General features: G+C 43.2%; 1 protein-coding gene across 2 annotated transcripts in view; it reads left to right on the top strand.

The window, feature by feature from the left end:
- The window catches only part of OLFM3 (olfactomedin 3), a 645,496-nt gene that overhangs the window by 608,717 nt on the left and 11,299 nt on the right, over positions 1 to 25,480 (top strand). For both annotated transcript variants that reach the window (XM_069232188.1, XM_069232187.1), the window contains exon 5: positions 13,880 to 13,986. In XM_069232188.1, coding sequence (XP_069088289.1) covers positions 13,880 to 13,986 — 107 coding nt within the window. The remainder of the gene's footprint in view (positions 1 to 13,879; positions 13,987 to 25,480) is intronic.

Below are 25,480 nucleotides of genomic sequence, written 5' to 3'. Positions count from 1 at the left end.
ATCCATAATATGCAAAAAGTGTCACTGCTGCACAATCACATAATTCCAGTTGCCCAGATTAATGCTGATCAAGTGCACACTCCCGCTTCTTAGTGCAGGATCCATTCATCTATTGTCTCTATCAGGAACAAATAGTTCATTTTATTTGAGAATTAACTTAAAAATCCCATCTCTCTATCAGAAAATGCTCAGGCTATAAATGCTGCATAAGGTCATAATTAAAGAATAACCACATGAAAGCATGTAGAGGCATATTTTTACTTCTTGATGTAAAAAGACATCTAAACAGGAATTTATCCTATTTAATTTGTTGGCAATATTTTATGATGTTGCCTATTCCTGCAAGCTAGCAAGATAGAAAGTACAGAGGTTCTGCATATCACAGGATAGCCGGCAATAGATGTACACATCCAATATGCATCAATTACATTATACTAACTAATTCAAGTTTTCATAATGCTTCATTGTACTTATGCACTTTTCTCTATTTAATTGAATTGCTTGTTCTGCCTTTTTGGTCTATATCTTTTGCTATGCAACCAACAGTTTCAGTAATAAACCTAGGCAAATTTTCTATTAAGCGTCATCAGGACATATTTACTACAAACACTAAATGACATACTTCCGAACAAATAAAGTAAATATGTAGTATGTTGCTCATGTACCAAGTTGGCAATATAACAAGCACTTCAGATGTGATTCCAATTCTGACCACGGTGTAAACAAGATTCTCCACCCTTATAATTTTTTCATGGTAGAATATAACTCTCAAAAATGTGTAATCCATACAATTAGCCTCTAAGGATGAGAGGATAATGAACGTGTGGAATAGAAATAGAGTTGAACAAATATATAGTAGAGTGTTTCCTTCACCAAGAGCTGTTCACAACCCCGAAACCGTTTATGACTGTGCAATAAATCTTTCAATAAAGCTGTTAAAAATCATTTTGTGGCCAAGGTGAACATTTTATGCCTCAAAAAGTAATTTATGGATGAAATAAAAATAATACTTGTCTGTGTCAACTAATAGAATTCATGACCAAAAGAGAGAACTTGATTGGAGGCCAAAGGAGCACTCCACAAAAGGACTAGGAATTTCCACAAGAATTAAGGTTGATATTGGTGTACCATAGACCAAGAATATCTTGCTGTAGCACAGAAAGCACATGCAGAAATGTTAAATGTGCAGCATTGGCAACATCAAGTGCCTAATTAGAATGACATTTTAACCCCCAAAGTGTAAGGACAATGATGTCTTTGAAGTATGTGTAAACCATGGAATCACCATGTTCGTTCCACTAAAATGCAAATTGTCACCTCTTTTAAAATTAAAAAAACACTTGATTTTTTTGAGTATACAGTGTAGTTTACTCCCTTTCTAGCTTATGTCTCGATGTAGTCAAGTAAAGTCAAACGGTTATAGATTGCATAAATTAAGAATTATATTATATAATGTTTATTGTAAAAAGAAAAACATTTGATTTGGCTCAACTTCAGTTTGAGGTCCAGTTTGGTACCGCTTGTGACAATATTGTGGCCAGTCAATTGATTTCTATATTACGTGTCACATACATACTCAGGTGAAGCAAAATCTGAAATTTACTCACCCTCCCAACAAATATCCATGCATTTTATTTTTCATTAATGTCCAGTGACCAAAATAATGAAATGTTGCTCAGAATTTCTCAAATGTGGAGCTCTCCAATGTGCCTTTTTGACATCAGGGCAATACAGGTTAAAGCAAAGCACTGAGCATTTGTGAGATTTAAAGAGTGCTTGGCGGCATATAAGTTGCTAAAATAGATAGCAGCTTGATGAGATAAATAAACAAGAATAACCAATTTCACATTTCCATTGCTGTTATATGGTCACACATATTGCCTGCTTCCCACTATCCAAAATGAGAGGTCTCTGGGTAACATTTTGAAAATACATTCAGCTCTCGTGGGCCACCCTAATCAGATGAATTTTGGAGAAAACATTAGAAAAGCATAGTAGTCTTAACAGGGTCTGCATCAATACAATTTTGTTGGGAAATATCCTTCAGTCTAAAAGAACGAAGCTAGATTGACACTTTGGGGGTCATTATGAATACGTCAGGAAACCCTGCTGTGTTCATGCTGGCGGTCTTTTCATATACTGCCAGCCCCCTTGAGACCCCACCGGGCCAGCAGAATGCAGGGCTGGGACATTGCCAACGGCTCCACATGGAGCAGTCGTCAATGCTGCTCTGGGGCAGGTGCAGTAGCACCCATCAGACAGATCACTGCCCGTAAATCAGGCAGTGGCCTGCGCAACAGAGAACTACACGGGGCCCCCTGCACTGCCCATGCCAAGCGCATGGGCAGTGCAGGGGCGCCCAGGGGGTCCCGGAGCACCCCTTCCGTCAGCCTTTCCCTGGTGGGGGAACCCACCAGGAAATGGCTGGAGGAGCAAGGGTTCTTTATCGGCAGGGCAGTGCTGTTTGCAGCGCTGCCCTCTCGGGTAAGGTATTCCACCATCGTCAGGCTGACTGTCGGCAGTATCCATGCCGGTGGCGGTATTTTCCACCGGCATGGCGGTCTGAACCACCATGTTCATAATGAGGGCCTTTGTTCTAGCACTGGGGCATCTGGCAATTGCAATAACAAAATTATGACAGGATCCTAGGAATCCCAATTTGCTTAGTTACATCTTAAGCTGTGTTGTGCAGAAAACATGCTACTGACATTATCTAATCCTCAGAACTCACTTCCAGCTCTGTTTGAGCTCAAATCTATATGTGTTGCTTTATCTATAAAATACACAGGAGTAAATCTTATGTTTCCCCCTTAACAAGATTCATGTTTAAGAATCAAATTCACTATTATGACATAATCTGAAAAGATGATTTTATAAGATATTTAGTGAACAACATTTGCTGAAACCTACAAAAATTCTATTCACTGAATTTTAACCAAATTAGACATTGCAAGACGGTAAAAACAGATTCTAGGTTACAGAAAAAAAAATCTCATTAATATGAAGATACTTCCAAAATGTTTATTTTTTCCTAAACGTGTCAGTGATGTCCTTAAGACCTAGGTAAAACAATTTATAAGATCCTCCTTTCATCTCCTCACAAAAGCGTCAAGGTTGTTTTTTCCTTAAAAAAAGAAAACTAGTTTCTGCCAAGGAGCTTTAGATTTCCAAACCATGAAGTCTTTCAGTGAGCATTTCCCCTACAGCAAATTAAAATTGCTATATGTTTCTCATGGTCAGAGGTGCCACAGAGCATACCTCTTAAAAGCCTGTGATAACAAATTGGATATTACTCAAACAGCATTTTCTCTAAAGATTTAAGAGGGCATCTCTAGCTCTTGACTGCAAAAGTGTGCACTGATCAGTAATTTTGCAAAGAAATTCTTAATTTACATACAGAGGAGTATGGCTGGAAGCAAATTGCTCAGTATTCTCTTATTAGTAAACCAACACTCAGCCACTTTTCAGCATTTGACTTGATTGGGAAACAGAGACAGGTGAGGAACTAAATTGCTGAGATGTAAATATAACTGGTATCCATATTAATCTAAAGTAGTTGTTTTGCAGGACATACAAATCTCCATCAAAGAAGTATAGACTACACCAACATCATACTGGTGAATGTTTGGTGTGCCATGCCCCAAAACCTATTAAAATCCAACTTCAACTACCATGTAGCTGGACAGTCTTAGAATAAAATCTCTGAAAGAACTGAATTAATAACTTGATTGATCTTGCCAACTCTGTGAATACTTATTATACTTAATGATCTTCTCATGAGCATTTGCAGACCTCAAGAAAATGAATATGAATTATACAGCAGAAAGCATGTGGGAAACTATTATGTTAAATTGGAAGAATACAAACATGATGGGCATCTCTAAGGTTAAAAGAGTGAAGTACTCTAACTTCAAGAGCAAATTTATACTTGAAGAGTAAAAACCGCAAAGAAAATTCACAAGGTTCATGTGATTTTTTTACTTTTATGAGTCAGTGTGTAATTTCCATACCCACTTCAGCTTTATACAAATGTTTTCCCTAGGATCTACTGTTAAATGCTTCTAACAAGTCCAGTACTAGTGGACAATGTGCCTCATTATTATTTCAGACCATTGCCAAGGAGCACTGTTTGATTGACTGCATTTATAAACCAAGATGTCAATTTTTAAAGATACAGCTGATAGCTTTAGAAAATCATTATTTCGGCTTCATGTACACCTTTTTATTTGAGATAAAGCTGAATTGTAATTGTGGCAAAAAATGTTATTAAATCTGAAAAAAGAAAATTACTTTTAGTAAATAATTGTGTGTGCTGTATACACAACGTCATACTTTCGATGTGGCTAAATTATTTTCAAGGAGTGATATGTGAATAATCCTGAAAAAATAGGCAGCTGGCTAGTCAGGAAAAGCCTTAAACAGAAGGCAGCTCTGATGCAATTTTTTTCGGAGCCTAGGAAAAATATTTTTTTATGACTGGGCTGTCCTACAAGGTAGTTCCAAGTCCATTTGTTCCACTAATGTGCCCTCTTATTGCCTTTAGTGGTGGGGGTATTAGGCAACTCTCTGCACATCAGGTACTGAAGCACTGGCCTTGACAGGATGTATGTCAGCAGTTTGGACTAACTGTGTCCAGGTCTTCCACCAAATAACTAATTTCTCAGTTACTTCCTCAGCTGAAACAAGCTCAGTCCATTCTATTTATGCTACTGTTATTTTATTATTTATTGGAGAATAAAGTGACAATTCATAGTTCACTCATGTCTTCTCTACAATGTACCAATTAGTGATTGGAGGCCACTCAATAGAATCTTTATCAAATTTACATCACTGTCTCCACTATCTTTATTCTTTATTTGAATAATTTAATTCTAAATGGTCACTTAATGTTGCTATTGCTGTACATTTAATGATGCTGCATGTGGTGCAGCAAGATCTACTTGATTTTGGGTACACAACGATCGACCTTCATTCTTTTGAAATTCCTAGGCCAAAATGGCACAAACTTACAAAATACAATTGTATTTTGCAAGTTTGCGCCGTTTTTGCGTCAAAAAGCGGCGCAAATGCGGCACTAAAAAAGTATAAATATGGGCCCTAGTCTTTCTGTGGAGTGCTCTCTTTGACTCTAATCACAGTCTCTCTTTTTGACATGAATCCTTTCATTTCACGCACAAATGTATTACTTTTATGTCATCAATACATTTCTTTTTGGGGCATAAAAATTCACTTTGGCCACAAACGTATTTTTAATAGCTGCATTGAAAGAAATATTTATCGACATTTTCTCAGTTGTGAGCAGCTATGGGCGAAAGAAGGACCCCACAATATGTTTTTTCAACTCTATTTTTGGTCCACTCTTTCTTTTTCCTCTCATCCTTATCTCTGTCTGACCAATAAATATCATAGCAGCAACCCAGATACTAGTCTCCAAATCTCTGTCTGCACAAAGGAAAAAAATCCTTGCTTTATTTCCACCTTTTAAAACGAAGCTGAAGTTTGCAAAACTCTTGCTATATTTTTAGGGTCGTGCCTGCGTCGCATGCGCTTGCGCATGCGTTTCGCTAGCAAGACACTTTAGGGATTAATAAGGGCTCGGAGCCCCGTCCATGTGACGTCAGTGTCTTTTATTGGTTCGTGGGCTTGCCTGTTAGAATCTACTTGATTTAATTAGTGGAAGGCACACATACGTCATGCCTTTTCCAGTGGTTAGCCTTCCTCGAGAACATCGACCAAGTACAGAAAACATGCAAGGCTCGCTGTTTTCCATTCGGTTTGTGGACTACTTTTTCTCTAATTTCACAACGGGATCTCGCTTGGCAGAAGTCGAGCGGTTTGCATAATATTGACCCTGTTACACAGTTAATTGCACTTTTTCCGGTTACGTACATGGTTTATGTCACAAGAAAAGTCCGGTTAGGAGTTTACAACGCTATTAGCTCTAACACGAGCAAACGCGAGACCCGTTGCATTACAAATGCTTGTTTAAATTCCAATTAAAAAATACGCTGTTTTGCAGGGTTGTACGACGGAATGCCGACTGACAAAACAACGGGTGCCTAAACAACGAGGTCGGAACACCGACCTCGTTGTTACTACTAATGCCTTTACCACGAATGCCTTAACAACGATATTTCATTGTAAAGGCATTCCTGGAAAAGTCATCAGTAGCAGGCACCCATTGATCCTGCATGCCTCACCCCACCCCCCCAACCCCACCCCAAAACATAAAACCCCGACCCCCCACCCCCTCCCCAAAACCTAAAACGCCCCACCCCCCCAACCCCACCCCAAAACCTAAAACCCCCGAATTCCCACCCCCTCCCCAAAACCAACAACGCCCCACCCCCCAACCCTACCCCAAAAACCTAAAACCCCCAACCCCCCACCCCCACAAACCAAAAACGCCCCACACCAAAACCTAAAACCCCGACCCCCCACCCCTCCCCAAAACCTAAAACCCCCCACTTACCTGAGTCGTCGACTCATCTGCGTCGTCCTCCTCAGCCGACTCCCTTGTTTGTACCTTAACCATGCATGTTCGTTGTTCAGGGCATGCGTGGTTAAGGCACAAAATAACGAAGTCGTGGTTAAAGAAAGCGTTGTTCCGCTTTCGTTAACCAGGACTTCGTTATAAAAAAGTCGGCATAAAGGATGTTTCCCGTTTTGTAGAACATCACTTATTACAGTTTTCACAGCCCAAGGGAACATTTTTGCAGGAACTATTGAATAACATAATTTTTTGACAACAGAGAAGGTATTTACTTAGGTTTTGAATGTAATTGAAGGTTTGCACAGCAAATGTATTTTGACATACACATGTCGATTCTTAGAGAGTTATAACACATTTGAAATGTTGTTCTGCTAAAATAAAACGACCGCACATCCCACAGGAGTGAAAAAATTCGTTTTTCAGGATTGTTAAACTAATCTAAACAGATGTATTAAGTTCACTACTTGTTCAAGGTTCTTAAGCAGTGCTTACTGTAGAAATATTTACAGATATAGGAATACTGTGACTATGGATTAGCTAACTTGGCGTTTTACGAATAACCCTGCTTTCCTTGATGTAATGGAAATCAAGTTAAAGACATACTGCTACCTCGGAAAACGTAGATTAGAATAGTCGCACTGCAACTTTGTACAGACGTTCCTTGATCATGCAGCTTGCATCTATACCAGTGCAACTTCGCCCTAGTATTTGGACAGGGAGTTCGCAATGTCAAATGGTGCAAATGTCATTTTTGCTATGTCAGGTGGTTCAAATATCGGTGCAAATTGTACTGGGTGGATACTGGAATTAGAACACAAGGTATTTAACATAAAGGTTTTCTAATGAACTCATGACTTTGCTAGCTTTGTGTCTTGCATTAGGAAAGAGCAGGCGTTCTGCACTGGCGATGGGCTGTTGTCTCTGCTGAATGTCTCACCTTCACAATTGTATTCGGCTATTTGAAACACCCCAGCTCTTAGGGACGCTTTCAGTCCATTGCTTATATGCAATGCTTATCTTCTGGACGTGTGTGTTCTTGGCTTGGAGGACGACATGTGTGCTTCATTCCATAAGTGTGCAAGTGGGACAGAGACTGAAATGCTGGTTCCTTAACATTGAACATTTCAGAATGCGTTATATCATTCTTACTGTCTCAATGTAGATGTCTTTTCGGTAATGCAGAATACTGCGTCAAAAAGATAGCCATAATTGATATCCACTGCGGTATTCTTTTTTTTTATCAAACATAACAATTAGACCTGAAGAATCAAGAACTTGGATTATGGGTTAAAACAACAGGATGGGACAGAATGTCAGGATTACTTACAGTAAACTTAATTACTCTGATTCCTTATTCATTGTTCCATTACTTACTCAATGGATTTGTGAGGAGAATCCTCATGTCAATCGCCTTAAAGAAGCCCCTCTCAGAAAATAAACCCAAAAAAGTTAACCGCCCTCACTTTATCTACTAAAGAGAACAAGACTTCCAGTCCTCCTGATTATGCCAAGCCTCCACAAGCACTTCCATATAACAAGGGAGGGAAGGAGGAAATGTAAATAATGGGTTAAGGAATAAAGAACTGTAGTACTGAAGATTACCAGCATCTCTGCCCCTGAACAGGACTTCCCCTCAGGAACCGAGACAACAACTGCTCCATCATCTTTCTCTGGACCACTGTCTTGGCATTCACCTGCCTCCGATGCCACTTTACATGCATCACCGAGACCCACACTGCCACCCCCCCCAAGCCAGAGAAACAACTACAGTGCCTACTGCTCAATGCTAGATCGCTCTGCAAACACGCCACAGAAATATGGGACACCGTAACTACTCTCAGCCCAGATCTGTTGTTATCACCGAAACCTGGCTCACACCTGCCTCAGCATGTAATCCAGATATCACCTCCTAATCCATTTGTAATTAGCTTTGACAGAATTTGTATCCATATATCTGTTTAATATGCAATACACAAAATTGAGCAAGCATGACTACCAAAGCAACCACACCTGAACAAAACCAGGACATACAACATCAGTTTTAGAATAAGAGATGAAAATTACCTCTTTTTACCAACATGACATAGTAGAAAGCAAAGATTTCTTCCCTTTATTAGCTTGATCACAATTAGTAAAAAAAAACAAAAGTAATACAGAATGTATGACACAGGTCATTCTTAAGCACTGGCCTCCATAAATAATCACAGGCCTCAGAGCTGTGAGGTGTGTACGGGAAGAGTGCACACAAAATAGAACAGGAGGACTGGAAGTATTGTTCCCCTTTAGTAGTTAAAGGGGCAGGGTTCTCTCTTTTTGTATCTCTTTATTGAGAGTTACCTGTCAAGAGTGACTGAAGTGAGAATTCTCCCCACAAATGCACTATGTAAATTATGGCCAATTTCCTCAGCTGCCTTGTGCATTTGCTTGCCTGCTCTGCTGAGTAGGGCAGGCTGCTGACTGGCCTGTTAGGCCTTTTCTTTGCTCCTTTTAAGGACCCTGCCCTTTTGGCATTTTAGGCTTGCCCTCGCTCTGCCCTGCTGCTCTCCCGCTCTCTTTTTCTCGCTGTTTCTCCCTTCCCGCCCTCCTCCCTCTTTGCCCCTGCAGACCCTAACACCTACTTATTGGTTGTTGTAGCATGACCACATTGAGCAGGTCCTACCCACTCCCCATGCTTTGGTGCCTTTGCCTGCCTACTCTGCTCAATTGGGAAGGGTCTTGACTGGCCTTTTAGACGGCCTTTTCTTTACTTCTTTTTAGGGCCTTTGCACTTCTGGTCTTTCGGGCTTGCTCCCACTCTGCCCGGTTGCCCTTCCAACCTCCTGCCATTTTTCCCACCATTTCTCTCCTCCGCACTCCTCCCACTTTGCCCCTCTCACCCATGGTAGTCGCAGCATGAACGTACTGAACAGGTGCTGCCAGCTCCCTCTGCTGCCTGGTGCGTTTGCCTGCCTACTCTGCTGAGTAGGTCAGGGTGCTGTCTGGACTGTAAGGCCTTTTCTTTGCTTCTTTATAGAGCCTTTGCCCTTCTGGCTGGACTGCGGATGGCGTTGAGATTGCATGAGTCTGTTGACTTGTTAGATGGTCATGCCTGAACCTACCAGTTCGTTTTTTGGTAGGTAACCCTGTAGACCCCTCAAATGGTGGATTGGTGTAACCTAATGTCGGTATAGCAGGAATCGGGGAGAGCACCTCCATTCCTGCATACAGTGGGGGAGGTGCATATGAGTTTCTTGCTCTCTGTGGGTTAGGTTTATCAGTCTGGGCCTCCTCAAAGGTGGCCCATAATTCTAGTAGTGCTTTCTGTCCTTCTTTTGCCCTACGTACTTGGTCCATATTTGCGTCCGCATGTGTTTGATTATGTTAGTGTCAAAGGTTTCCTCCATTGGCCAGGGAAACAGGTGTACCTTAGTGTGTGTATGCCATTTGTGGCAAAACTTGTTATGTTTTCTAGCCTGTGTGTGCAACCTGGTTTGGAGATGTTTTAGTGGCAATTCCATAAGTTGAGCAGTTTTTTACATACAGATAGACTTCTAGTTTTTCTGTTTTTTAGGGACTCTTAGGTTATATAGGTCTAGCTTTTCTCATGTTAGAAAATCTTAAGTTTTATTCTGGTAGTGGGGAAATATATACATGGGGATTTTTAATTCTACCAAGTTTACTATGAGCTGCTCAGAGTTATTTACAGATGCATCAACATGAATGTTCCATAGGCATAAATAGCAATACATATGAAGGGTCACAACCTGGAAGTAAGTGCAATCGTTAGTTCAAATATCATGGAACTTAGCATCAAATAACAAACGTTACTTTGGCATACATTTTGAGAAATAGCAATGCCTTCGTATAGCACAAGTCATTGACAAACAAAACATTCAAGACAAAACACAGTTGCATTAATTTACCAGCACCACAATATCAAAGAAACATGAAATTTCATCAATTTTCAAAAATAGAAAACAAAAAAGAAAAGTGATGGAGAAAAGATGATGACTTTGCCAAAAATACCTTAGCCCACTTCCAGCGCATGTTACTTTGTCACAGGGGGTACACAGGACTTAGTGCGTCTGATAGTCTGTCAATATCGGCTCTGGGACAAAGATAATAACAATTCTGCTGAGAAAAAGGAATAACTTGACAACCTCAGGCCATTCTTGGCCAAACACAAGCTACACCTAATCCCAAACATCTGAATCACACCCTATATCACACCAGGGGTCATGCATCCAATCTCTGTCACACCAAGCAATCCAACCTACTTTGAGATACCACAGTGTTAAGAATCTGGTAGCACTTTGAAAACACTTTTTTTAGACAAAAAAATAAGATGAAGGTGCGGGCCCTATATCACACCCAAGGCATATGTGTACCGTTTGTGTCACACCCAACGGTCCAAGCGGTGAGGCTTCAATCCCTGTATCACACCCAGGGAACAAGTGTTCCATCTATGTCATGCCCATCGGTCCAAGTGACAAAAAAAACAAAATCACACCCTATGTCACACCCAGGGGTCAGGCATACAATCTGTTTCTCACCCAGCAATCCAAGTGAACAAGTCCTGTGTCACACCAGAGGACAATCGTACCACATGTGTAACACTCAGCGGTCCAAGGAAACAAGTCTCAACCTTGTGCCACACTCAGGGGGCAGCATGCATCTGTGCCACTCCCAGTGGTCCAAGTGCCAAACCTCTACCCTGTGTCACACAAGAGGACAAGTGTATTATCTGTGTCACGCCCATCGTCCCAAGAGACAAAGCCTCAACCCTGTGTCACACCCAGGGGACAAACATACAATCTGTATCACACCCAGCGGTCCAAGTGGACAAAAAACAAACAACATTCACCTTTCCTAGCGTGCTGACTATCAAATAAAGGTGACTTCCATGGGAAAACCACTGAGGCCGCCTTGTGACTACTCAGTTTGGACACATAAAATAGGTGACATGCCAGATTTTTGTCTGTTGGGGGGCACTCACGTTAAATTTTTATGATTCTTCCGAATTTGCCATATGCCAAATGCTGGACTAGGGCTTTGATTTAGCTTCTTGCTCTTCGGGCAGTGGCTTCAGGACAGACCTCCCCCCAGCGGATTCAGCACAACTTCTAATCAACTGCTGTGTCTTCTCAACTTTCCTTCTTACGTAAATATGAATCCATGCAGGTGGGGTGCTCTTCCTTTGGCTGCAGTCAGGTCCGAGGTACCAGTCAGCTCCTATTTGGCTCACCAAAATGTTGCTTGAATGTGAATTTACCTTAAAAAACTAAAGGCAAGGGTTGTTTGGAACAGTTTGTTTAATAAAACATTCTGGCCGGGAGAACAGTTACAGAACGGGTGTCTGAGGACTGTCTCAAAGTGCAATTGTTCTGAGTGGTAGTTTATGCACTTCTCTGAGCACCATAAAACAATTTAAACATTCCTTTCTTGATCAAGAATGTGAGCAGTTGTCTTGGAGTCATAAATAAGGTATGATAACAAATGCAGGTGTGCCTCGACCTTGTGTGAACTCAATGAAGGTCAGTGGATAACGTGTTCTGATGTCCGGCCTGAGTAGCGCGGGATCACGCAATGTACTGTGCATACTGTGTTCTGATTGGCTAAGTGTTCTAACTACATGTGGCATCTGACTTTATGGTGCACAACCCTCTTGCCATGTGTGCTTTATTAGGGTCAGTCTCCTGGGACCATTGTGATCTTGCTGCACCTATCTGTGGGACTGACCTGTGTTTCCTGTTTGTATGTTTGTTTGCTTGTAACGTGCTCCCCACCTGTGACCTGTCAATCAGTAACCTCAGGCCTAGATCTCAGAGTCTGTCTGTCCATGTACTTTCGATTCGGGGTTGACGGAGAGTTCATGATGGTGAATCCGGCAATAGGGATGCAATTTCATTTTTATGTGTGAACGTATCATGGTGCATATCAAGATCGATTTTTCCAATATTAACACTTGCTTATGTAGAAAAAGTATAGAATTGTGGGTGATTTGGAATGGCAATTTGTGAATTCAATCCTAGGTGTACACAGTGGTTTAGTAAGACTTCTTCAAATTGGGGAACTACCAATTGCCCTCAATTGGCCATGTACATTGTTCCAGGCAGGCTTGTGCAGTTGTGCAAAGTTGCAGTATTTGGGCTTCCAACCACGTGCTAGTCTATGAAAACGTTTACAGCGTCACAAAGTTTGTGAACTTTCTTTCTTCACCACTTCAACATGTAAATCAAAGATTTACCAACAATTTATGTTGCACATATCCATTTTCCCACTTAACTGGGTATGATTAATGTGAAAATTATCTCGCCCTACATTGAAAATGATCTAACAATCTGATTAAAAAATGTTGTTTAAGCAAAAGTGAAGCTAAATTGGAAATCTTGGAAAAACTTGCAAAAAGATGAAAATCGGGCAGTTTGAAAAACTTTGCTTGTGAAAATAGTGCACACTCCTAGCTACGGTTGAATTCTTAATACATTCCAAACAGTACCTTATGAAGTGGAGGTCACCGGAGTCTCACTGCCTAACAGTGCTGACAGGCAATTAAAGCGAGTGTGAGATGCCACATCTGTGGCTACTAAAAATAGAGGACTGAAGATCATTGGCTAAGAGATCTCTGCCGTATTCTGGTCATTACACAGATCACTTTTAGGAATCAACTAATTAACTTGCAAATCTTATTTAAGAAATTTAAACTCACTAGTCTCATTTAATAATATCTACTTAACTTGCACATACTTATCCTTAAGAAATGATCACGCACTGTACTCCAAATTTAGGCCCTTACTCAGCCTGCCAGTGTTTACCAATGTCCCAAACTCACATGGTCAAAAAACAGGGGTGATCATCGATTTTCAGTACAGGGTCTTCAAGCTTGAAATGCTCTATACTTCGTGAATACAATCAATGAACACTCAAAGGGCTGTGAATAATATCCTTGTTGTTCTGGTGATACTCACATTGGTCCTCTGCTCTGAGCTCATTCATTCCTTGTAGGGTTATTGACTGATTATCCAATACATTGTGAAATATATGTCTGACTTACAATGATACAAATAGACTGTTCTTTCTGTTACCAATGTGTACCTAGAGGGTAGAATGCAGATGCCGATCATTTATATAGTTTCATAAATATTTGGGCAAAAATGTACGCTAAATGTTAAGTAATCTGTAACCAGATGTCTTGTGTGGGAGAATTAGCTTTCTTATGTATAGGCCTGCTTCCATTAAGCGTATTGGTTCTATTTTCCAATAAACAGATATATTAATTTGCTTACAATGGTGAGTTTCAAAATCCCAATACATAGTATAGAAAGTTAATAGTCTAAATAGTGTCAAATATCATTGGAATCGAGGTAGTTGTCAATAAATTACTTCATGCATTTTTTCTAATTTCAGCATGTGGGAAATTGATGAAAATAACAGGCCCTATTACCATCAAGACGTCTGGAACCAGATTTGGAGCCTGGATGACAGATCCTGTAGCATCCGAAAAAAATAACAGAGTATGTTTATTTACTCAATGTCTCCAACTGCATATGCTAATTTCTCTTTGTATGCACTGATTAGAAAATATGTTTTTCCAAACCAAGTTTACTAACTTAAGCAGTTAAATCCAAAACATTCTGAATATTGCAAGTGAATTTGTCCTCCAAATCATTGTGTCAGTCAAGTGTGCTAATGGGCGGATCATTCTTAAATTACTATTTCCTGGCGTCATAAGCACAAGTTGGCCATACAGAAAAAACTTTTTTTGTGTTCTGTCAACTGATTTGGTTAAGCTCCAAGTCAAAAACACTTTTTAAAATAAGTTTAATGGGATTCATTATTTTTTGGAGGTTTGTGTGAAAGTTTCCTAAAGTTGCAAGCTGAACTTGAGTCACACTCTGATTTTAAGTGAGTCCTAAAAGAGAGACTTCACACAGGTTAGAGTGGCCTGACTCCTGCTGCTAACATACAACATGCTATCATGCTCCTTTATCTCCAGGACATTATAGTCACTGGAAAGAATCGTCTTTACATCAGTGAAATTGTTGATATTACACCATAAACGTGTTACAATAATATCAAGAACATTCATTAGTGCAGTCTATAATATAGTATTAGAGCCCCCTGCTGAGGGCTATAATATTTGGTAAAGGATATGAAACTGAGCAATGACCTGAGCCACAGGCCACAGGCAAGGGTCAATAACGAGGGAGAAGGCCTTTAACAAACAGCATTGCTCAAGGAAGAAGTGCTATAGTGATACTAGAACATTCAATCCACCGAGGGTGGAATGTTCTAAATTAAAAAGAGAGAAACATAATTAAAACGATTGGGATATTTAAGCAGAATGTGCTATACCAGACATTATTGGCCTGAAAACCTCCATTGCCCTCAGTGTAGCTCTCAACATTCTAATGTTCTGATATAGCTTCATAAACCACCATAGCGGAATATACTGGCCGTTAAAGGCCCACACAAGCATTAAAGGCCAGAGCCAATAGCAAGGGCCTTTAACAAGGGAGCAAACCTTTAATGGCCAGCGTAGCCCTGCTACAGAAGGATATAAAGCTATTAAAACATTCCACCCATCAGTGCAGAATGTTTTAATTATCAAAACAAAGGCCTCTCAGAGCCTGAGTGGTTCAAATCCCCCTACGCTACAAAGCCTCTCTTCACAGCTGGTACTGTTAATGTTCTACAGTTAACAGCCACTTGCAGGGCCAGGGCTGTAAGCTGTTGAACATTCACAGCAAAAGCTGTGAAAGGGGGCTAAAGTCAGCCCCTGATTCTCTCCGACTTAGCTGAACTGCTTTTTGTACTGCAGCCAATCCTGGGAGACCTGGAGCTGAGCAGCATTCCCTTCTCCCTCCTTCCGAAGCCCTAGCAGCTCTGAGCTACAGGAGGAGGGAAGGGTGAAGGCGTGTGTGTCCTCCTGCATGCCTCTGCCTTTTGCTTTCCTCCCCCTAATTAATATGTTTTTCCAGAGGCAGGGGAAAGAGAAAGGAAGAGGCTTTGTATTAGGACATTGAAATGTTGGCAGCAGCAGGTCTATACCAGTGCATAAAGGCCACAGCTTCTTCATTGTCTTCAATAAAGCACTCAACATTCCAGTGTTCTAATAGACCAATAGTAGAGTCAAAATGTTGTTAAAGATTTTCAAATATGATGTGCTACCATGTTCAAAGGTTAAAGATGCTTCCTAAAATCTGTGTAGTGAAAGCAATGTAAAGGGCCTATATGAAGCATGAGCATCTGCTAATGTAATTGTAAGGTTCAAGAATAGAACATAGCAGAGCTTCTTAATATTTCCCCAGAATCAGAATTTGCACATTAAAAATACACTTTGAAGGATTTACAAATTATATAGTAGAAACACCTTAGAGGTTGTAAGGGGTGATGTATTATATGCATTAAGCAAAGTCTTCTGCAATGATAATGTGTTAAGGCCAACAGTTAAGTTAACATCTTGACAATGCTCATGATTATTTTAAGAGCCTCATTTTGAGCATAGGTTGTACTTCAATATCTGGAAGCTCATGCATCAGTTAATTTTAAGCCACTCCATCTTCATGATTCACACTTGCAATTTAAAGGTGATGATATTACCAGGCCTTTTAAAGGTATAGAGGGTGGAGGTATCTGTGTTCTTAACAGATGCCAAATTATTTGCCACAATGAGGAACACAAAAAAGTGATCAGTGGAATGCTTGATTTCATCTAGGCTACTGGGCTGCATTCTAGTCCAGTGTTCTGTTGCCCACTTCTTGCCATGCCACCTCATACAGGAGCTAGCCAGTACACCTACTGCACATATGGCTTTACAATGAAGAATATAAAAAAGGGTCTGGTACCTGTCTGAGGAGGCATGATGGGCAAAAAGTAATGGACTGGGATGCAGCACCAAGTAAATAGGAGTGGCTGAGATGAATCCAAGTGTTTTATCCATCATTTTGTTTGATTCTTTATTGTGGCACCCTAAGTGTAAAAGGGTATACCCATACATTGGTCCCATGCTCGTTGTACTACTGGAACCAAACTGCACCCAAGTGAGGAGGCCCAAATAGATCCGAATTGGCCTAGGGATGGTTGTGTTCCAATTTAAGAAGGAGGTTGCTTGGCAGTTTAGTCTTGACTGTTCACATTGGAACAGGATCAAAACCCATTTTCATATAGCTATGCATTATCAGAGGTTTCATGGTTACCATAACAATAGGATGGACTGGGATGCTGCCTAATGTATCATCAGTTGCTGAAATTACTTTAAGCATTCCAACCATCACTTTTTTGTATTTTTCATTGTTACGCCATAAGTGCCATGGTTACACCCTAATGTGGGTCTCTTGCTCAATGTGGAAAGTAACTGTTTTACACCCAAATTAAGAAGCCCAAATAAGCAGAAACTAGTCTTGGGTTGTTTGTGTTCGGTTTAGGTAGGACCTACCATGGCAGTTTGAGTTGGATTGTCTCTATTGGATCAGGACAAATGCTGGGTTTTTTTATGACCAGATTTAATCTGTGGTGAGGTGATGGGAAAAACATCAGTGGCTGAGATAATTTTAAGCATTCCATCTATCACTTTATATCTTTTATTATAGTTTTTTTGGTGCATGCTTCATATCAGTCAAGAATGGAGGTGGGGAGAACAACCTTGTAAAAGGTGTGATATTTATTTAAGAGAACATCATCAATAATCCCCACAAAAAGGACATGTCATCAATATTGACTGACCCATTACTCACACTTATAGCTGCTTCACTCCTGAATTCCTTTGAAGCATACCCCTTATATACTTATATGATTCTTAGAGTCTAGCTGTCTTGAGCTAAGATGTTTAGTAAGACTAAAGTAAACTTCACTTTCATTCCTTGCTCAAGACTATATTTATCAAACCACATATTTATGCACAGAAGATTACATTGTTTGGAAAAAAACATTTAATAATTTGGCCCAGTTGTGAATGCCACTTTTTCTACCCACTTAACATTAAGAATGATTTATTTTCACACACTTGAGAGGATGTGGAAAATATATTATGTCCCCCAAACAAGAGAGGCATATGAAGTTCAATTGCAACTTAACAATGATATTTGTTCAGATGACGGTCTCCTCTACACAGTACATAGGTACAGAGAATCAAATGGGCAGTGAGAGCTGCTTATAAACTTTAATTTATTCTAACTGATAGACCTGTCAGCCTTATGGTGGTCTTCCCCAAACTTTTTGCCTTCCTCCCCTTAAATTTGCTGATCTTGTTTTTGCTGGCCTTAGGACTCGGGGTACTTTACCACTGGTAACCAGTGCTAAAGTGCATGTGCTCACTTCTTACAACATGGTAACATTGGCTTATACCCAATAGGCATATTTAATTTACCTGAAAGTCCCTAGTAAAGTGGCACTTCTTCTGCCCAATACTTATGTATTAAATGCTACTAGTGGGCCTGCATCAGTGATTATGCCACCTACTTAAGTATCACTTGAAACATGTCTGAGGCCCGAAATTGCAGCATGTGTATGCAAGTTAAACAGCATTTTGACCTGGCAAGATGGACCATTTGCCAGGCCCAATCCTTACTTTTTAACACATATAGGTTGCCCTTAGGAGGCTCTGGACAGCACAGTAACAGGATGAATTATATTTAAAAGGTAGGACATGCAGGTTCAAATTTTACATGTCCTGGTTCTCGAAAACTCATATGTTTGTTTTTCACTACTATAAGGCCTACCTCTCTCATAGGATAACAATAGAGTTACCTTATTACATTTAATAAGCTGTAATTTCCAAATGGGAACAGGTGCCAGTTCATATTTATTGTCCTTGGAATTGTAATGAAAAATCCTAACTTATGGTGAAGTCAGATTTTAAATACATATTTTCTAAATTCCAGTTTTAGAAAGTAAGCTTTTCCCTGCCTCAGCCATTTAGTGCATGTTGCCCTTCTCTGGGTTACATGACTGGGAATATTTGAAAATTGGGCTCTGTGTGTTCCTGCTAGACATCTGTGCACAATAAAGAACTTTGATGTGCCTAGATGGACCATCACTGTCAGGATGGGAGGGAGGAGCTGGGCTTACTTACACTTGATGTGTCCTGCTCCACACAAAGGGCTGCATGCCATTTGCAGATAGAAGCCAGAGCAGTAGAGGCAGGGTAGCTGAGTACCTTAAAGGGGCACCTCTAAAAGCTTCTCCCCACATCAAAGTTAGAAGTGAGTATAAATGTAGGACCTCAGACACCAATTCTTGAGTACACTTCTGGACCTGTGGATACTCTGCCAGGAAGAAGGACTGCTGCACTGCTGAAAGAACTGCAGCTCAGCTTGGCTGCTGCTGTGAAGGACTGAGTCCCCGCTGTGCTGACCTGCTGCCTTTTGCCTTCTTGTCTGTCTGAGAAGGAATGGACTTGCAATCTTGAACCCAGACCCCCAGAGTGACTACAAGGGTTAGTTGGCTGGCCTGCAGATCACAAGCCTCAGGGAATCAACAGGCTTCTAATAACCTTGCACCTGCACCATATTTGAGTCTACCCTGCCAAGTGGTGCCACCCCAGTCCTGGACCTTTGGAAATGGGCTTAAGGTGCTCTGCCAGCCTCTGTGAATTCAGCAGAACCAATGCATTTCCTATGTTGCACGGTCAACCTCGAGTAGAACTGATGCATCACTGCTGCTGAGTTAGTCAGAATTGTAGCAAAGGACTGCACCGCCTCCACAGCGTCTTCAGAACCGCCACTGCATGATGCATCTTTGCAGGCTCCCACATTTCTCGTCAATGGCAGCCTCAATGACAACATTAGACTCTGCATCTCAGCTTCACAGCTCTTTGGAACCGACGCATTGCCTTGAGTGCGCAACACATCCTCAATGCTGGATTTTAATTTGCAAGCCCTCATCTGAGGGATTCTCTGCAACACAGGATGTGACACCACAACCTCGCTGCACCTAGGAACCAATACATTACAGTGTTACTTTGACGCAGATCCTTGCAATGCTCTGCAAACTAGGATTTAAGGTACTTTGTTCAGCGGGCCTAACTGGATTTCTGTAGCTGGCCCGCACTCCATTGCTGTCAACCTGAACTTATGAATTTGTCCCGGTCTGGTGTGACTAGATATCCACAATTGGCACTAATTACCCTTAAGTCTTTGACACTCCATATCTCCAGATGCACTGAATGGCTTTTTGTCATTTTGTTCTTGTTATATTTAATAAAATTACTGTATTTTCCAAATCTGGTGTGTGAACCTTTTGAAGTGTGTTTTCACTGTGTTACTTTTTGAGGTGTTCCACAAATACTTTACACCTTTCCTCTGAGTTAATCCTGTCTGCTCTGTGCCAAGCTACCATGGGATTGAGCATGGCAGAAACTGCAGGGTAGTCAGAAGATTCTCCAATAGACCTGAGTGGATTGTGTGCATTCTTTTTGCAAAGCACTGGATGACTGGGTGAAGAGGGAAGAGCAGTGAGGTAAAAGATTACCAGGGGTTGAATAATTTGTTTGCAACAGAGCACCTGGTTAGTCCTTGCTTTCCAGATCTGCACCAATACCTCATTGACAGTAAGCTCACTGACCCCAGAGAGCTTGCTAAGGAGGAGGACCACTTGGTTAAGATCCAGGTCCTTAAGAAGGTACGTGGGGGGATCACACCAGAAGTGTGGGTTGGGACCTCACCAGAAGAAGGAGGGGAGGACAAAATGAGTAAGGAGTTCTCTGATGCACCCCAGCCTAGTTCCACGGAATATGGTTCCTTTACCCCATGAAAAAAAGAAGTGGTTCCTGAGAACAAGTCTGCAGGGGAGGCTCCTGTGAAGTGCTATGAATGTCAACAGGAAGGGAACTTCAAGTGTTCCAAGTAGGCGCAGCCCCCCACTGGTAGGCAGACATCGGGGCTGGCTAGTGTAGAACTTAGGGAGGAGATGTCCCTTGATAGTGCTGGGGAGAGTGTACAGTTAACCTTAGTCTCCCTGGGTGATGGAGTGATGGTATAGAGAACCCACATGCCTGACAATACTAGAAAGTATAGTCAGTGGGTATCCATCAATAGGCACTGAGTGGAGGCTCTGCAAGGCACAGGAGCCGGCATGACACCATCAAGTGTCATCTGGTATCTTCAGAGCAGGTAGTCCATAAAACGTTCCACCAAGCTGTTGCAGCTGACAACCTTGAGAGCCACAAACCAGGGGTTATGGTTCTCCCTGAGTCATGGGGTGGTCTCAGGTCTGCTAATGGATGCAGTGTGTCATTCGTGTCTGTGGATTGTCTGCTGGTCAATGACCCAGAGCACACCATCTGGAAAGCGGCGGAGCTCAGGTCACACTTGTCGAAGACGACACAATCAAAACCATGAGCACCATCCACTCTGGATCTCAGTCAGACCCATGCCCGTACCACATCTTTATCAAAGCAAGCGCCACCATCGCACCCCACTACTGCAAAGTCATCAACATCTCCTTTGAGACCGCGACCTACCCGAGAGCTGGAAGCATGCTGAGATCAAACCCCTACTCAAAAAACCCATGGCGGACCCAAGAGACCTCAAGAACTTACGCCCCATCTCCCTGCTCCCATTCCCAGCCAAGGTCATCAAGAAGATCGTCAACAGACAACTGACCCACTACCTCAAAGAAAACAACATCCTGGACCCATCCCAGTCAGGGTTCCGCAGCAACCACAGTACCGAAACCGCCCTCATCGCCGCCACTGACGACATCAGGGCCCTGCTTCACAACGGCGAAACCGCGGCTCTCATCCTCATGGACCTCTCAGCCACCTTCGACACCGTCTGCCACTGCATCCTGCACACACGCCTCCACAATGCAGGGATCTGGGACAAAGCTCTGGAGTGGACCACCTCCTTCCTCTCGGCAGAACCCAGAGCATCCGCCTCCCCCCTTTCTGCTCCGAAGCCTCCAAGATCATCTGCAGCATTCCCCAAGGATCGTCCCTCAGCCCCACACTATTCAACATTTACAGGGCCCCCCCTCGCCCGCTTCGCCCGGCTACACAACCTCAACATCATCTCCTACACCGACACCCAACTAATCCTCTCCCTCACCAAGGACCCCCTCACCGCCAAATCCAACCTTCACGAAGGAATGAAGGCCGTCGCCGAATGGATGTGGAACAGCAAACTGAAGTTGAACTCAGATAAGATGGAGATCCTCATCCTCGGTGCTAACCCCTCAGCCTGGGGCGACTCCTGGTGGCCGACCTCTCTGGGAGCAGCCCCAACACCCACCAACCATGCACGCAACCTGGGCGTCATCCTCGATTCAACACTCTCTACGACCAAGCAAGTCAGCGCCGTCTCCTCATCCTGCTTCAACACCCTCTGCATGCTCCGCAAGATCTACAGATGGATCCCCACAGATACAAGAAGAACAGTCACCCAAACCCTCGTCAGCAGCAAACTTGACTATGGAAACACTCTCTACGCAGGAGCCCCAGCCAAACTCCTCAAATGACTGCAACGCATACAAGACACCTCCGCACGCCTGATCCTCGATGCCCACGGCCACAGCCACATCACTCCCCTTCTGAGAGACCTACACTGGCTCCCCGTCAACAAATGGATAACCTTCAAGCTCCTCACCCACGCACACAAGGCGCTCCACAACACCGGCCCAGCCTACCTCAACAGATGACTCACCTTCTACACCCCGACCCGCCAACTCGGCTCAGCCGACCTCACCCTCGCCACCGTCCCCTGCATCCGAAGAGCGACTACCGGAGGCAGATCCCTCTCACACCTCGCCTCCAAGACTTGGAACACCCTTCCCTTACCCCTACGACAGACCAAATACCTGCTGTCTTTAAGGAAGCAGCTCAAAACCTGGCTATTTGAGCAGTAGCAGCAACCCCCCTCCCCTCAGTGCCTTGAGACCCTCTTGGTGGTAGTGCGCTCTAGAAATACACTGATTGATTGATTGACTTGGAGATGAAGAGGTTACCTGAGTGGGTGTGCCTGACCACATGGTCCATGACAGCTCGAGAGGGTGGTCAGAAGGACCTGGAGCCTAGAACACTGGCCCGGGGCCCTGCCAAGGAGGGAAAGGGACAAAGAAAACCCACTCCTGAGATTCCTGCATTGTGGGACCAGGCTAGACCTGAGAGAGAGGCTGCGGTACCCACAGGGGAAGACAAAGCTCAACTCGGAAACCTTCCTGGCAGCAGCAAGGAGGGCCCACCAGAGAAGAGTTCTACAAGGTGCAGAGCGAGCGCTCTACTCTTGTGGGTCTTTGGCAGCAGGCTGAAGCCCAGGCAGCTGGTGACACCCATGGCAAGCACCTGATTTAATGGGAGAACAATTTCCTGTATAGTGAGCCCAATGATCCTTAGCCTATTGCAACAGGTGTGTTGATGGTCTCCCAGTGCTACAGATCCTTCCTACAAGGTCTGGCTCATGATTAGCTACTTTCCGTTCATTTGGGGCATGACAAAACCTTTGACCGGCTTGCCACCTACTTTTATTGGCCTCAAATGAGGCAGGCCTCCGCTGCATACTACAGGTCCTGTCAGACCTGCCAGGTGAGTGGCAAGACAGAGGGAAAGTGCAAGGCCAACCTGAAACCCTTACCTGCAATTAGCACCCTTATTGTGTGGGTTGGCACTGACATTGTGGAGCCTCTGGATCTTAAGACAGCCATGGGTAACTGATTTGTTCAGGTATGGGTGGACCATGCCACCTGGAACCCTGAGGCTAACCCTCTGAGGACAGTGATTGCACCTGTGGTGGCCAGGGGATCTAATGGGGATATTTACCCTTGTGGGTTTAACCTGGGAGGTAGCATCTGACTGTGGTGCCAACTTCATGTCCAACTACATAGAGGACATGTGGGAGTGTGGTGTGAGCTATAGGTTCACCACCTCTTACCACCCCCAACTAATGAGTCGGTTGAAAGTTTCGACTGCACCATGAAAGGCATGATTATGGGTCCACAAAAACCCATGAGAATTAAGTAGCACATCCTCCTGCCATGTCTATTGTTTGCATACAGGGAGGTACCACAGAAGGGGGTTGGCTGCAGCCCCCTTGAACTTCTTTATTAGAACACTGTGAGAGGGCCTCTCACTCTGGTGTAGGAGGGCTGGAAGCAAACTCCTGGGAAAAAACCCCAGGGTGTGGTCAGCTACACACTGGCCCTACTCAACCAGACAGGGTGCTTTCGGAAGCTTGTCCAAGAGAACCTATAAGCCAGCCAGGAGGACATGAAATACTCGTATGACCAGAATGTCACTGTGGTGGAGTTTCATCCTGACCAAAAGGTGTGAGTCATGGAGTCCGTGGAGCCCCCGCTCTGCAAAACTTCTGGTCTGGGCCATATGAGTTTAAGAAGTTGAAGAGTGATGCCACTTATCCGGTAGACATCAAAACCTCTGGGAACATCTTGAAGGTCCTACATGTGAAACACCTCAAGCCCTACTTTGAGAGATCTGAGATTCTTATGTTCTTGGTAACTGATGATGGGGTAGAAGAGGAGAGTGAACCTCTCCCTGACCTCCTGTCTTCCAAAGAGCAGGATGGGTCAGTGCAGGGTGTCAGCATCTCTCCTTCTCTGACCCTAGATCAACAGAAGGACTTCCACCAGCTCCTGGGGCAGTTTGCCTCACTATTCTCACTTACCCCTGGGCTCACTACATGATGCAACCATGATATTGACACTGAGGACAGTACACCTTTGAAGAATAACATTTAGAGGTTGTCTGACAAAGTGAGGTCTAACATTAAGAAGGAGGTCTCCAGAAGGTTGGCACACGGGGTTATTGAGCCCTTTAACAGCCATTGGTCCTGCTCGGTAGTGCTGGTCCCCAAGGATGCCCCGTAAGGTGTTACACCTGAACTGCGGTTCTGTGCAGACGATCGTGGGCTCATTGTAGTCAACAGGACTTATGCACACCCCTTCCCCAGAGCTGATGAGCCCAAAGAGCTGCTAAATTCCTCAGCATGTTTGACCTAACTTCTGGGTACTGGCAGACTGCCTGACCGATGGGGCCATAGAAAGGTCTGCATTCCCTACACCAGAAGGACACTTCCAGTTCCAGGTTATGTCTTCTGGGTTGAGGAATGCCCATGCTATCTTCCTGAGGTTGGCAAATCAAGTCCTAGTAGGCCTGGAGAACTTCAGCGCCGCCTATCGAGATGAAATTGCAGTATTCAGTTCTAGCTGGGATGACCACCTAAAGGAAGAGCTTCAGGCTCTGTAGAGGACAGGCCTGACTATAAAGGCCAGTAAGTGCCAGGTAGGGCAGGGTTCTGTTGTCTACTTGGGATACCAAGTAGGAGGTGACAAGGTTCCACCCCTGGAACTCACTATTGACACCATTCTGGCTTGGAAACACCCCAAGACCGAAGCAGAGGTGAGAGCCTTTATAGACCTCACTGGATACTACAGGAGATTCATTAAAGGGAATGGCACTATTGTTGCCCCTTTTGACAGAGCAGACTTCCAAGAAGCAGCTACATCAGGTGATCTGGACAGAGGTGTGCCAAAAAGCTTCTGACACCCTAAAAGAAGCCTTGTGCTCAAGGCTCCAAATTTCCCCAAAGAATTTGTTGTTCAGACAGGTGCCTCATAGGGACAGTGTTCTCACAGCTAAATGAACAGGCCCTGGACCAACCCTTAGCTTTCATTAATAGGAGGCTACTCTCCAGGGAATAGAAGTGAAGAGTGATTGAAAGGGAAGCCTTTGCTGTGGTCTGGGAACTGAAGAAGCTAAAGCCATACTTGTTTGGCACTCACTTTCAGGTTCAGAAAGATTACAGGCCCAATGCAGTTGAGGGGTAAGAATCCCAAACTGTTTATGTGGTACATCTCCCTACAAGGATTGGACATTATGGGGAAACACCACCCCTGAACAGACCCCACCAATGCTGATGGTCTCTACAGATTTGCCCACCTTAGTGTAGAGAACTCTCAAGGGGTTGTAGACTTATCCTAACTTTCAGCTGGTGGGAGGACATGTCTTAGACCTGGCATCCTTGGCGTGGTTCCTCTAACTTTTTGTCTTCTGACCTC

The sequence above is a fragment of the Pleurodeles waltl genome, chromosome 4_2, assembly GCF_031143425.1.
Source record: "Pleurodeles waltl isolate 20211129_DDA chromosome 4_2, aPleWal1.hap1.20221129, whole genome shotgun sequence".
Lineage (NCBI taxonomy): Eukaryota > Metazoa > Chordata > Amphibia > Caudata > Salamandridae > Pleurodeles > Pleurodeles waltl.
Note: the sequence above shows the minus strand (reverse complement) of the source record. Positions and strands in the feature narration are given on the sequence as shown.